The 15112-nt window shown below is 41.7% G+C and overlaps 1 protein-coding gene across 1 annotated transcript in view; it reads left to right on the top strand.

The window, feature by feature from the left end:
- Positions 1–15112, top strand: part of FAF1 (Fas associated factor 1) — a 2829503-nt gene that overhangs the window by 275422 nt on the left and 2538969 nt on the right. The window contains exon 3 of the mRNA XM_069642220.1: positions 4331–4377. Coding sequence (XP_069498321.1) covers positions 4331–4377 — 47 coding nt within the window. The remainder of the gene's footprint in view (positions 1–4330; positions 4378–15112) is intronic.

Genomic DNA, 15112 nt, shown 5'->3' on the forward strand with positions numbered 1-15112 from the left:
GGGTACTAGTGGGGCAATACCATAGATGGATTCGAAGGTTAGGAATATGAATTTGTGGACCAAATGTGCATGGAGAGCTATCCAGTATGGCTTTGGTATATAGATGTGGTAAAAGATCTGGGAAGGTTGTAGAGGTTGTTTTCATTTAAGTTGAGTACTTTATTTAGGTAGGTGGTGAAGTAGTAAAGGAAAGTTTGCAAAGCAGGAGAATATCATTATTTTAGCCTAGTAGTAGGTGTGGGCAGATCTTCCTTGTATTGAGAAGGTCAAGTCTGGCAGTTGCAGCTGTAATACATTGCTGGAGTCTTAGACCACTGTCTAAGAGAAACTCAAGATGGGAAATGGGGCTTGGTGTTGGACAGTAGGAGAAATGGAATAATGTTCCTGGAGGAGCTAATCATTCAGAATCCTCAGCCATCCAACAGAGGATTAGTGACACACAGCTGGTAATGCTGCCTGAGGTTCAGGAGGGAAAATAATACAATATTTGGTTATCAGCAAAGACAGGCCAGTAAAAGCCAAAGGATGAGACACATTTACGGTAGGAGGTGGTGTAGATGGTGAAAAGGAATGGGCAGAGGACAGATCCTTGAGGGGAGCACACTGGATGTGGTGTGTGGGAGAGGGTGTTCGAGTTTTATTTGATAGAGAAGGAGTGGGCAGAGAGGCCACCCATTTGAGTATGGTGTCCTGGAAAGAAATGGAGCAAAGGGTTTTAACTAGGGAGGGATAATCCAAAGTATTGAAGGTTGCAGATGGATAACCAAATGAAAACTGAGGTGTAAATGGTGAGCAGTACTTGATGTGGACCAGTTTTGGTGGAGTGTGCAGCCTTGATCGGAGTGGATCATATTCTGTTTGAGCCTTTTGGTAGTTTATGAACTCGAGGTATTTGTTATTTTAGAGCAGAGGTGATCGAGGTCTGTAAATGGGATTGTTGGGGTCTGCAGTTGGTTTATTTAATATGGGTCAATCGATTATGAAATTGAACTTTTTTATTTTATGTATGAGAGTTTGTTCAATTGGTATTCTGGAGAATCCCAATCGGATTTGCTGGATAAAAGAAGTTGGATGCCTTGCTGTAATTTAAGAAAATCACTTTTGTTTGAACTAGTAAGCTGAATGTTTCCAACAATTAAGCTATTTCTCTTGCTTCTTTAAGGCTGGTGTTGGAACAGATAATATTCAATTCTGTAGGGTCCTGAACGTACATGAGCCATAGACTGAGCCAAAGCCATGTTTTGCACAGCGCAATGAGCTTCTGCAATAGTGAGGTGGTGTGAAATGAGTACATATTGGTTTGCATTCACACATGAAGCTCATAAGGCAACATGTCGAATAGTATGGCTCAGTCCCAGGCTTAAGTTCTCAATTTCAGCCAACACCACTTCATTACTGGTGTATACATCACAAATGAAAGTAAATGGCCTGGGAACCTGAACAGTGAAGCTTGTGGGCAGGAAGCTGCACAGTCCGGTACCATTATGTTGAGGAAAGACCTGTCAGAGTGGTGGTTTGTACAACTTGGGAGGCAAACAGAACCGTACAGGTCTTGAACAGTATTGTAAATCCATGCCCTTCACTGCCAGAGGATCCACCATTATGAAGTACATTGCTAGTATAACTAACTAAATGTATCAGTTTACTTTTCTGTTTGAGGCGAGTTGTGCAAAACACCATAAAAACCTTGATGTTTCTGTGCTTGGGTGAGTGGCACATTTCTGGCTTTAAGGAAATAAACCAGTCTTTATCTTTGCCACCTTGCTTCCTATGTGGATTATTGGGTGAAAGGCTGCAGGTTCCATCACTGGCTGAGGGCAGGACTGAGTCATCTAGTCAACCGTGGTGTACCCCTAAACTCTGAGAACTTCAATGATTGCACATTCTTTAAGGCACATATAAATCAGATAGCAACCAGAGTCGTCTAAAGACTTACAATCTACGTGTAAAATTGAGATTGTTCAATACAAAAAAATCCTTTTTCACGTCTAGCTTTGAGAGTACACTCAAACTTGTATTTCATTACGCCTTCTTGAAAATTCTCCCAAGCCGCCTAAACCTATAAAAATGGAATGGATTCAGGATGTACAGTCTTATATGGTTTCTAAAATACACCAGTCGTTCTTCTTATTTTAGCCCACAAATCCACCACTCTTCCATTGGTGGGAGACCTCGCATTCAAAGAAATATCTTCCTTTGATGCCAAGTCATTAATTGTCTGAGACCACCTTCTTCTTTGGGAAATCTTCCCCTTCACACTTCATTCTGAACTGTGTTTTTTGTACTATGTTTTCTACCTTCCGTGGTTAATCATCCTTGGGACTATTCCACTGTCCTTTGAACATTCTTGTATAATCCCACTGTTTAAGAAATGTACACTTGATCTGTACAAGCCTAGAAATGTCAGACACATTGCTAACCTCTAATTCATTGGCACCATCTTTCATAAGGTGGTACCCACCCAACTATAAGAATTGGTGGAGTTGTAAAGTCTTTACATCCCTCAATTGAACCGAAACTGCTCTCTTGGATGTTCAGATGCAATTGTGGTCTAACCTAGATAAGCATGATTCCTTACCTATGGTTATACCAGATCTCTGTGCAGCGTTTGATAACCTTGACCGTTGTATTTATCCAGACATTAGGTTCTGTGGCGAGGCTGTCACACTGCATTTGCCTGGTTCAAATATTTATCTAACCATTCCTTTTGTCTATATTTGGATGACTTTCTTTAGGGCTGCATGCTTTTGCCATGATTTGTTAACCTTTTATATTAAGCCCTTTCATGATCTGTTTGCCAATTTAGAAATTGGTCACCGCTGTTAATCTGACGACACCCAATTGTTTTTAATCTATCAGATGTTGTCTCCATTGATCCTGCAGAATGTTTTCCCACAAATTAAATTGTGGATGCAATAACATTTCTTCAGTTTGAATGCCAGTAAAATAAATGATCCACATTTTGTTGATTACTTTTCTCTCAAAAATAAAAACAATATGTATCCACCTTGGCCCCATTTTGGACAGGTATTCCAATATCAAGTCAGTCTGTAGCTGCTAGAATTAAGGTCAAAGTGGCTACCTTGGCTCATAAATGTATTAATGACACTGCCCTCTCTACTTAGCCAACAAGTTGAATAAATATACTCACGGTCTTTGTTCTCCAAAATATTTGTTTCATGACTGGGGGATCTGCAACCTGCGGCTTCCCATATGTTTTGGACTTCATCTCCCATGCTCACTCGCCATTGACTATGCTGACTAGTGTTGATGGTCCAAAATCTAGAGCCAAATGTTGCAGATCCCTGCCCCTGGTAGATGCTTCTCTGCTCTGGCACCCAAAATGTGCAATGATCTCCCAGCTGAGAACAAAGCTGAATCTGATCTTAAGCCGCTCAAATAATTACTGAACACAATTTATTTTATTGCTTCTCTCATCGAGTTGCTTATCATTTTGAGTTTGATGCACCCTGTTACCAGCATACATATGAGTTATTGGCATTATATAAGATTCATTTTGCATAATCTTCCGGAGAGAAAGTGTTCATGCTTTCTAATTAAGTGTGGTTGCAGTGTTTTTGCCCTCATTGAATACATTTCACACAGAGAAAAGCACAATAACTGTTCTACACTGCTGTTAATCCATTGGTACAAAACTGTAATCAATTAGGATGAAGTATTTAGGAGGTTTAAGTAGTTCGGTTTCAGTGAAGTATTAGGAATTATAAAACAGGCCAACTTGGGGTATTTTATGTATTTATATCCCTACCAGCATAAAACATGCAGCTTTTACTCCATTACATTTTACTAATGATGTATTTGTGTGTGTTGGCCTGGTTTGGGCTCTCATAGCCTACGGAAGTTATTCCTTCCTTCTGACCAGTCGGTTGGCAGTAATGGCTATGGTAAGTGTGGGAAATGTGGATGTCTACTCAATGTAATTTGATAATGCTGTAATAACGTTTATAATGAAGCTGGAGTAGCGTTAATCCTTGGTGGGGGAACACCTGGGCCGTAAAATGGGATATAGAATTCCTTTTCCATCTGTTTTGAAGGCGTTAGTGATGGTCCAACTGGCCTGATAATCGCACATCATTTTCTTTGTGGGTGATGCTTTAATTTGTATAATTCTGGGGTGTAGGGGGATGAAGTGTTACTTATGAGAGTTCTGAAACTATGGCAGTCTACTTTAAATGTATGCATAGAGACAAAACATTTTAGATTGATAGATATAAAATGAGAATTCGAACAAATTCCTTTGACATTTTTCTTAAATTGTCCATGACCATATTACAGTTTCCATTCACTTCATGTTTTTCTTTATTTCCAGGCAGCCATAAATGGTGTAATCCCTCAAGAAAATGGAATTGTTCAAAGGTATGTACATTTTAATATGGTTTACTTTGTCACATCTTCTTTAGCATTTACTTATAGAATACGTAAACAAACAATTGCATCTTTATTGGGCAAATAGCAGACACATTGATATTCCATTTGCCTGATGCCTGACCATAGGAGTTTGGGAAGCTTGACTACGTGCTATATTGTGAAAGTAAGAATTGGGAGACACATGTTTTGCAAATCATATTTCTCATATTTTTAACTGCATGGGCACTAGCGTACACCTCACTTTATGTATTTGCATTAGACCAGTGCACTCTGCCATGTATCTAGCTAAATGTGCTTACTGGTGTGCACCTACTTGGGTATAGAACGTCACACTGCTCCTGAAATGGAATGTAGCAAATGCATGGTGTAAGGAAACCTGCATCTCCACTCTCGTAAAAGACACAAACCGCAGCACTTGACCGTCAGTACCTGGGAGAGACTGCGACAACACAATATGCCAATGCATATGGGAAACTAGCCCTGAATGTCCTATAAACACTCTAACCACTGCTGCACAGGCATTTTCACTACATTAAATACTGTGCCTAGTGCCACCTTGCATGTAATCGCCAATGCAATGTGGCGGGTCGGAAGGATGAGGACTCTGATTCATTTTACTGGATAATTTTTTTAAAGAAAGGATAAAGGTCTAACTTTCCTTGTACTGTGAAGCACGCCTACCTAACAAAGCTAGCTAAGGTGCTAATCAGTCATCACTGAAAAGTCCTAAATGAACCTGACCACCATCCAAACTATATCTCGATGCCCCTACAACTAACCGAACAACTAAGCACAGGAGAATGACCCCTCCACCCCCTTCTCCTGTTTTGCTGTTTGCAAACTACAATTCAATATGTTATCTTCAAATAGTCTGTGGTGACTTATCAATTCACACAGTTCATTCAGTACTTTCTGCGGTTTTCCACTTTCTTTTCTTGTGCTGTGGGTTTCTGTATTTTTATTATCTTCCTTTTGACTTTTTCCAATCAATGATTGTGTTCCCTTTTTCCCCTGGTAGGGTGTCCAATATGGAAACATTTCTTTCATTATACTTTTCTGTTTCTCTTTCTGGTTCGTGATTTCTCTTCTCTTCTTTTCTTGGTGTCTCATGATTGACCGGAGTATGAACATTCCAACACTGATTCTCCTTGTCCTTCTTGATTTTTCTCTTTCACTGGGACGAGTACAAGTGTTCCAGTAATTAACAGGACCACAGGTTCCTCATGGACACGCCACCACTCTTCCACTTGTTTCTTTGGTCGCTCGCTTCTAAGAAGCCATGCATCCAACATTACTACTTTCCTGCTTTTTCTTGCGAGACGTCACCCGTCCCTCTTGGGTTCCTGCTCTCAACATGTGGACGCTGAACATCCAGCCTCTGCTTTACGCCTGTGTGTGAGCCAATTCATCACTCGCAGGCTTCTGTCTTTCCTCTTCCGGCTCGTACCCTTTCAAATTCTACGTAGCCATGGGACTTCCCCAGCGCAGTTCTGTAGTCCTTTTTTGCTGTCCTCAATCACTTCTCTTCTCTATCGGTCATCCTCCTCATTCCAGTTAATGAGGATTTCTCAGTTAAAGGAACACTCGCAGTTTACAATTTACGTTAGCACATATTGATATTTTCTTCACATACACCTTTACAGGAGATATTTGCATGTTCTCTAGGAAGTTCCTCACAGGACAGGAGTACTTATCCTCCAAGGGGGAGTTTCTCCTGGGAGGTCTCACATAGCATGCTTGCCTCCCTAGTTTCACAGGGGGGTGGGGGGCAGGTGCTCCCACTTCAGGAGAAGGGACAAAGTCCCTTGATTCGCCAAAGCAACCACAAACTGAAACAAACTTCCAAGGGCTCTAAATAAAAGTAAATATGCACACATACTTTTATTTTGATATCTGCCCATCAGCCAGCGCACTAGCCCAAGAACCTTAGGTTGCAAGTAGTTGGTTTGATGGCTCAATCAATTGCTCACGCACAACTCATTCCATTTTGACATATGCAACATATATCCAATATTACTAAGTATTATAGTAGCTATACCAAACACTTTATGTAATTTTAAAGACTAAACAAACCTTTTGTTGCATTATCTAAAAGTACACCTACATCTCTTATTTTATATAGCATTTAAAACATTTGCTATATTTTTCCCAATTCCAAAAGGTAATTTCTCTTTACCCAAAACACATTCTCATCTCTGAAGCACTTGATTTCTACTGTAGGCTGAACCTTTCTTGTTCCACTCTTCTGTTGCTATGAGGATGAGCACCAGCGTCTCACTTTTCCATCAAAAAGTTGTACCCAAGCATTTCCTTCAAATCCAATTTTTTCGCAAGCTTTTCTTTTTTATCCTGGCAAAGGTTGTCATTTCCTTTAGTTTTGAATATTCAAAAGCTACTTATGTGTTGTCTGTGCTTACCCACATTGCAAAGGTAGCATTGTACATGTCTTGAATTGTCACACATTACACTCCTAAGCTACAATGTTGTAGTTTTAAACAGTTTCACATGAAAGGAACTTTGTGGTTTTTGCCCTCGGAAGTTAATTCTAATCCCTACTCTAAACATTGGCTATGTTGCACTTTATTTCCCACCGTTACATATCACAGCGCATTCACCTGTTTGAGTTAAGTAGCTGAGCGTTGCTTAATGATACCAGCCCCCCTGTCAACCACAAGTCCAACTTTCACCAAACCTTTTGAGACTTGGGATAAAGAAAGTACCTGCATGTAGTACATTGAAAGCTTTGATTTTAAAGATCTGTGATCACGAAGCTGCACATTGCGTTGTGTTGCCCACATTCTTTTTGGGTTGATGGGATGCAAGGCTGAATGTTATCAGGTCCTCACATTAGTGTTCCAATTCATTGATCTAGCAATTCTACAGCACATTTCAGACTCCTTGGCCACATGCTTCTCTGGCCTTGTGCTCCATTACATGGCTCTGAAGCTTTGTGCTTGCTTGCGTTCCATATCTCTGTTGCTAGAACTCACATGCCTTGTAATGGTACCTCCCACTGCAAAATTTTATCTTGCATGGCAACAAATTCCAAGGACCTCTTGCAAGGACACAGAGGTCTTCAACTATAATATCCAGCTCATGAAACCTTCAACACTGCTCTCCTTCCTTCAGAACTGCCACTGGTTTTCAGCTGCTTCATAACCTCATTTGACACTAGGTGCACTGGCTCCATGCGGTAACACAGAGCAGACTCTCTCCCAGAATATTCGGTAGTGGTGGCTCAGCACTAAGTGGCCGCAGGTATTTCACTCCCTTAATCTACTCTCTGATGCAAAGGAAAGGATTTCAGTCATGAAGTCTGTATTGGTGTGTCTTTACGTCAGCTGTTTTCTGTGACAGAACTGCTTTAATAGGATGCATTGTATGTTTGTGTGTCCTTGGCTATGCTCCTCTCGCACAACCCTTCTTTCTTTAAATGCTCCTCTGAAAAATATAGATAGCTGGAATAAGCATGCTGGAGTTTCCTGTAGGCACATCTTTTCACCTTGGGAAGTTACAGGATAAGTAGCGAGGGGAGCCCTCACCAGTAGGTCCACCACCCTTCAGACACAGCTGCCAACTGACCTAAATGGAACACCTAACCTACTTTTACTGCAAATATTCCATATTACATGACAGCCTATCATGTCTCATGCATCCATTATCTTACATGCACCACATGTCAGATATTTTTTAAATACAATTTTTAATTCTGCAAGGCCCCCGGTTGCAACAATCCCAGCCCACATTTCTCGAACAAGAAACAGGCGGTGTTTAGAGTTAATGTTCGGTTTTATTTAAAAGATTAATCAAAACTAAAAGTTGTATCCAACCTTTTATTGTCGGGAAGTCCCAAAAATAACATACAACAGACAGCTTCTCCAAGAAAAGAAAAATGAACCAGCCAGTAAAGATCTCGCTAATATATAGAAGGCACACAATAGTTCAAAATTAAATATTTCTATACATGGCCATTTCCAAGAAACAGTATACATTTCAATTTTAATATTTCTGCTTGTCGGCAAGTGTCAACATTTTCCTATAATCTTAAACTGTTAAGTTTACTTTCTTTTCTCCAATATGAACATCACGTGTTAGTATATGAAAGAGGTTTCACAACCAACATGATTTAAACACATTTTCAACATTTGCATGAGGATTTCCTTTATGTATCCAATGTTTGATTTTAGTGTATGCATGTATATAAACTACAACTCATTGTAATTTGCATTGAATATCTACACGTTTGGGTTTAAAGAAACTGTGCTTTCATTTTAGTGAGCCCAGAATATTATTGAAACTTTTCAGAGAATATGTGAACTACTCCCCTCCCACTCCACTTTTCAGAGATGGTCTGTCTAATACAGGGGCCTCCCCTTCTGTGCAATGTCATTAGGAACATTTGAATGGTTGTTTTAAATTGCATAATTTTCTAGGGAATGGAAGTAATCCTGCTAGGCTCACTTTCACCCCCAGAAATATCTTTTAAAATAATTATGGCTTTCGCAGGAAGAACATTGAATAACCGACTGTAGATATATATGTAGCGTGGTTCACCAGTTCACATTTCCAGTCCTGAATACACTTGTAAAAAAACACAGCTAAGGAGAATGCGTGCCCTGCACAGGAAATGCTTTTATCCTATTTTAAGTCGGCTCCCTCTTAGCTTAAATATGGCCCGGAAAGCAAGGTACATAACACTAAAATGCTACAGTTTTCTATTTAAAATCAATTGGCACTAGTTAAGACACCGTAGGCTCTGCATAGAAAATGCAATTTGAAAGCAGCCTCCCAGTGACTTCCCCTGCCAGTCCCCTCCAACATTTCAGGGAACTTTGTGATAAAAGATTGAACACTTTCATCTAATTGCATTTGTGCTTATTATACATATCGTATTATAGAACTTCTTGGTTCTTTGGTTAACGTACATAATCGGCCGAGCCGCTCACAGATTCCAGGTAATTGTCCCAAGTTAGCTAGGCTCACTGGTTTCTGCTACAATATGCTTGTGGGGATCCTGTCTATTGCAGGTAAAGTCTGCTTCCAGCTCCATCTTGCACAATGCCCTTTGGGAGACCTCCCATCTCTGAAGGTATTATCCCACTTCAGCACTCATCTTTTGGGGCAAAGATTCCCCTTCTGCAGAACTTCACACCCACAGAAAAAAGGGAGACCTCTGAATTCTGAACTTAAATCGGCTCCACATTTTCCCACGGAGGGTCATTTGACATTTTTGATTGCTCAAATCTTCCCATTGGTTTGCTTAACAGGTTGACACTCCCATAGAATACACCATCTTATGGGTCCAAAGTATTTATTTTAAACATGTTGCAGGGTGTTTCTGTGCAATTTGGCTCAAATTCATATATCTCATAACTCTTGATGGAAATATTTCCCTTTATTTAAATCTGGATTTCAAACTCTTACTATCCTACCAAATGTATGCATATGCAAAAAATGTCGGCATTAGTGGCATACATCTTTACAGTTAATGCATTTCATTTCTGTCAATTCTGCATGCAGAAATTAGTTTGTTTAATGATTCACTCGAACAGCTGACAGAACTCCTTTGTTGAAGTCTTCAATTAGTCAGGCACCAATGTGATTAAGGGCCAAGCTAAAAGCTATTGGTCAACACCCTAATGGAAGCAAGTTCCTTTGATGTATTCTTTCCTGATACCTGTCCTTCCCGCCACGTGAGCACTTCTCAGAATGAACTGGCTAAGGAGACCATGAATAGAATTTCCTCAGAATGTATTTCGATTTATTTGTTTGGGATTTTTCTCTTCAGATACACATATGCTTGTGTGTGCAGCCACTTTATCACAGGCCATGATCTGCCACATGGCTGCCTCGTGAGTTGCTCTGGATCTCCCCAGTTATTGTTTTCGAGTGCAATGCTATTTACAATGCAGGTCCAAATCTTTTATGATTTTTTAACTTTATAAATACTTTTATTTTAGACATGCTTAAAGTGTGCAGGCAACTTGCGTTTCAATCACATCAATTTATTTAATGTCCCATTTTAAAGAGGGCCAATGTGCAGCATATTTTGGCTTATGGCAATAACATTAATCACTTTGTTTGTTTTGTGACATTTATTTATAATGCTTCCTTGAGAGTACATGCTGGATTTTCGTTATATGTCCATAATATTTTTCAAATGATATGCAGACACAGGCACCAGTAGATTATTGTATGCTTCGGGTAATCCACCGCAAATTCAATGAATGTTCTTCACTAAAGACTCTTGATAGAAATCACACCATTCCTTTGGAATTGTACATCATTTAACAAAGTCAGTCCCCTCTTCACAGGCTCTGAATGTCTGCCTTGTAGTTTGGGGAAAAAGGGCAGCGTACATGAATGGTTTGAGTTCAGATATATAATATACATACCACTGATATTTTTTAAGGAGGGTTTCGTCAAGGGCATTTGCCACACCAACTATTGCATGATTCAAGTCCATTCTAAATTACAATGGTGTCAAATTGCACATTTTGAAGTATTTATGCTAAATGTTTGGCCTGAAGTACATAAGATTTGGAGAGTATTGTAAGAGGTCGTAATTTTATTAATTACTTCATTAATTCAATATTTATTCTTAATACCCCAGAAGCATTCTTTTTCTGCAGTAGCAAGGACACAAATATCTATGGAAAGCATTCCAAAACGTTTTTCACAGTCTGAATATTGCCCACATATAAATACTCTGCCAAGGAAAAGGATACCCAGCCTACATCTAGTTTTGGGAGATTACATTTCCAACATAACCTGATGGAGAGATGAAGTGCGTTGTGCTAACCTTTAATACAGACCAATGGTATGTGACATTAATGCAAGACCCCTGGCAGTCCAACTCATCGGATATTCAAGCCTGCATCTCCGCGGCATCAAACATTTTAAAGTCTGCAAGCAGCTGGCCGATTATTACTGCAGCGTCATCCTCTATTGCACCCACCCAGGCCCTTTGCTTTGCTCTGGCTGCACATTTCACTGCCAAAACGCATCCTGTCCTCCCTCGCCTCTGCATCCACTCATGCACCAACATCTCATTGGCCCCACTTGACCACCCCACCTCTCTCCTCCCTCTCCCCAGTCACACCTATGGAACTCTCTAAAGTCCGGTCTATGAAAGCCTCTTCCAAACAGGTGGTCCCATGCCCCTCCAAAACAATCAAGGACAACATTGACGCTGTCACGCCAGCCTTGGCAGACCTCTGTAACCTCTCCTTCGCCACTGGTGTTTTCCACACTTCTTTCAAGCCCTCTCTTGTGCACTCGCTGCACAAACCTCCTTCTGCAATCCCTTCTATTCCCGCAAACTACCAACCGATCTCTATCACTCCTTTACTGGGAAAACTCCTGGAGAAGTTGGCCATCTAACAGCTTACACTCCAAACTGAATCTGTTGGTTGTCTCCATGACCATCAGTCTGGCTTTGGAGCATCCAGAGGCATGGAAATGCTCTTCTGAAAATCTGCTCTCAAATCTTGATTCTAACTCTCCCTTGTCCTCCTTCTACTTGACCTCTCTTCTGCCTTTCGATACGGTAAACCACAACATCCCGATCTCCCATCTCTGTGATACCCTGGGCATCACAGATCAGGCCCTGGGAGGGAGGGGGCCCTTGCCTCTTTTCTCTGTGACCGTCCTTCCCAGGTAGAACTTGGGTCTGTTCTCTCCGCTATCACTCTCTCTCTACTTATGGTGTCCCCCAGGGATCTTACTTATCCCCCCTGGTGTTTCAATGTCTACATGGCACCTCTGGCCCTCAGGATCTTTGCCTTCACCTCCAACTGTCAATGTTATGCGGATGAGAGACAGCTCTCTTTCAGACTACCCTCTGCCTCCTCCTCACTCATTTCTGACTGTCCGCAATTCAGTCTTGGTGTGCTGTGCAAACGATCGCTGCTTCAATGCCAGCAAGATGGAGATGGTCCTCGTTGGGACCCCTGCTTCCGCCTCCCCACTCTGTGTCTAGTGAGGCAAAAATCTGGTGTCATCTTAGACTACACTCTCTCCTTTTCCTCTCACATCCCTGACATCTCTAAAAAGTCCCACTACCAGCTGCACCTTCTTTGAGGTATACTACATTTTCTCACTTTCCTCCAGAGGCTTATTGTCTCCAGAGCCCTAGTCCTCTCTAGACTGGACTACTGCAACAGTCTTTCTCAATCTGCCTACTTCTACTCTGCGACCTCCTCATCCAGAAAGAACAGCAAGGCTTATCCTCAAGCCCAGGACCGCATCTATGCAGCGCTGAAATCCCTCCACTGGCTCCCTGTGGCTGCAAAGATAAAGTTCAAGACCCTCTGAATAGACCACAAGGCTTTCTGGTGCTGGGGCCCGCACTATCTACAACTCTCTCTCCCTAAATACTCTCCTGGAGCCCTCCGCTCATCCTCTTCCAACTCTCTGTGGGTGAGACTTTTTTCCAAACAAACATCGGGGTAGATCTTTATCCTCTACAGGTGCTTCCCTCTGGAACAACCTCTCTGTCCCTCTGTTTTGAGCTTGATCTCCTTACATTCCGGAAACTCCTCAAGACGTTTTTCTTCTCTTCCTCTTTCTCTCTCCCTCGCTAACCTCCTCTCTATTCCCTCCACCTCCCTCACTCTGCTCCGTTTTTGCTGACTAGTCGCCTGGTGCACCAACAGGGTCTTGCAGGTCCCAGGCTCCCTCGCCAGTCTTTTCAATTGCCCACGGTCCTATGCCGCTGCTCACCACTACTGCACTTCTGAAATTAGTTCCATGAGAAGGGTAACCTCTCTGCACCTAACCCTGGGCACTGCTTGACTGTGCGCACTTGTCCCCCCCCCCACCTCCTGTCTGCTGCGCATTTACATTACCTAGAATGCACTAGTTCTAGTTTGCCTGGCCTAGTTCGCCAAGCCTAGTTTGGTAGTTTTTTGTTTCTGGATGTTCTTCAACCTATCACCCCCCACACCCTCGATCACCTCACTCTTTGTCATGAACTTCCACTATCTGAAACGTTGCTGGCTTAGTATGGTAGTATTTTCTTCTCCCTCTCATTCCCCTGTTCGCTTTCGTTCCCGTCATGCACTTTACTAGTAGTAATGTCGTCGGGCATTGTATGCTAGTCATTTTTTGTTCGATCATTTGTAAACTTCAAGGCCTAAGAATGACTCTGTACTCCATTGTTCCCTTCCCGCTTTGAAGCACTTCACTTTTGTGTAAGCGCTTTACAAATAAACAATTAAAAAAAGTCATTGTGAACTACAGTGTTTGGAGCAGATCTGCATTAAGTGCTATATGAATCAGCAAAATTGTTTAATTTCTTCATTGGCGAATACTTAGCAGTAGTTTTTCAATACAATATGATTGTCAAAGTTTATTTGGCACAGTTATCCCATTATTAGAGTTCATGTGCCAGGAGGTATATAATTCACAATCCCTGACCACAGTTTATGATATGCAGATTTTGTTCCAGTGCTTCCAGTTCGGTTAGTGCAGTGGTATTCAACTTTTTCATACAGATGGCCCCCCCGTCCCCTAATTAAGTAAAATTGTGTTTCTGTTAGTGCTTATATTTTATATTCAAGCAGTTACCTTCCTTTTTATAAAAGTCTGGACCCTCCCCCAGACACCCTTTGGGCCCCCATCTAAGGAAGGTGAGGGGCACAGCCCCCCAGTTTGACTACTGTTAGTGTATTTCGAGAGGTTTGGAAATCTCTGCAAGCAACACGTCTTTCACTTGCCCAGCAGCTTCTCATAGGGGTGCTGGCCTGAGTATGTGACATAGATCCCTACCCATACGTCCATCCATAACACAGCATTAAGACTAGGGCAGTTCTCAAAAGGTGTTGCTAATTGGTCTGGCTCGACAACCTCCCTCTCTATGAAAAATGTCCCCCACCACCAGGCAAGTGCACTAACCATTATTTACTCCACTCTAACCCCGCCTCCTCCAGCATCCAGCCGGGCAATACTAAGATACTAAACTCACCAACGTACTACCACATGGACTGGCACTCGCTTTCCTCCAATCTTCTTTGATCTATACTAGCCTTGCTGTAGGTAGTGTTGGTCACAGTGGCCTATTTAAATGCTTTCTGTTGGTTGCTACACACCTGTCTATCCATTGTTGGTCACATTGGACATGCAGTCCTGTTGGTCACCACTGACAACTACCATACAGAACCTTCACTTGTTCATCCCTTCACTTTCCTGCAAACTCGACCTTCCCCATCCTTCCGTCTCCTCCTCCGTTTCCACTATCCTCAATGAAGGAGTTGCAACCACCCACTTTCATGGCACCCACCAATTCACAACTCGCTTGCTATCACCATCTTCTCCCCATAAGACTCTGAAATTCTACCGCTCATTTCTACTCTAACCCCATCTACCCTTGTCTCCCGTTTGGAAGCGTCCATCACCCACTTTGCTCATCTTCTGGCCTATGCCCTCAACCTTGCATTTTCTCTGCCTTCTAACATTTGAGATTAATTGTGTACCTTCAACTATGTTTGTGGTACAAAATCTGTTCCTTGGCTTTCCCTACTACCTAGAAGCAAGTTCCAGTATCCTCTGGCCTAAATGCTGCCATGCATCAAGTGATGCTATACTTTCCTCATCTCTTCTATCAGTTGCCACACCCACAACCTATTCAGAAAATTCCAGTCAAAGCTAGAACCTTATTTGTCACACAATTTGAATTCCTTTCTAATTGCTGATGGTTTTGCCTTTTATTTCCCTACTAAAT

Source organism: Ambystoma mexicanum, chromosome 1q (assembly GCF_040938575.1).
Source record: "Ambystoma mexicanum isolate Mex_15411 chromosome 1q, UKY_AmexF1_1, whole genome shotgun sequence".
NCBI classification, from domain to species: Eukaryota; Metazoa; Chordata; class Amphibia; order Caudata; family Ambystomatidae; genus Ambystoma; species Ambystoma mexicanum.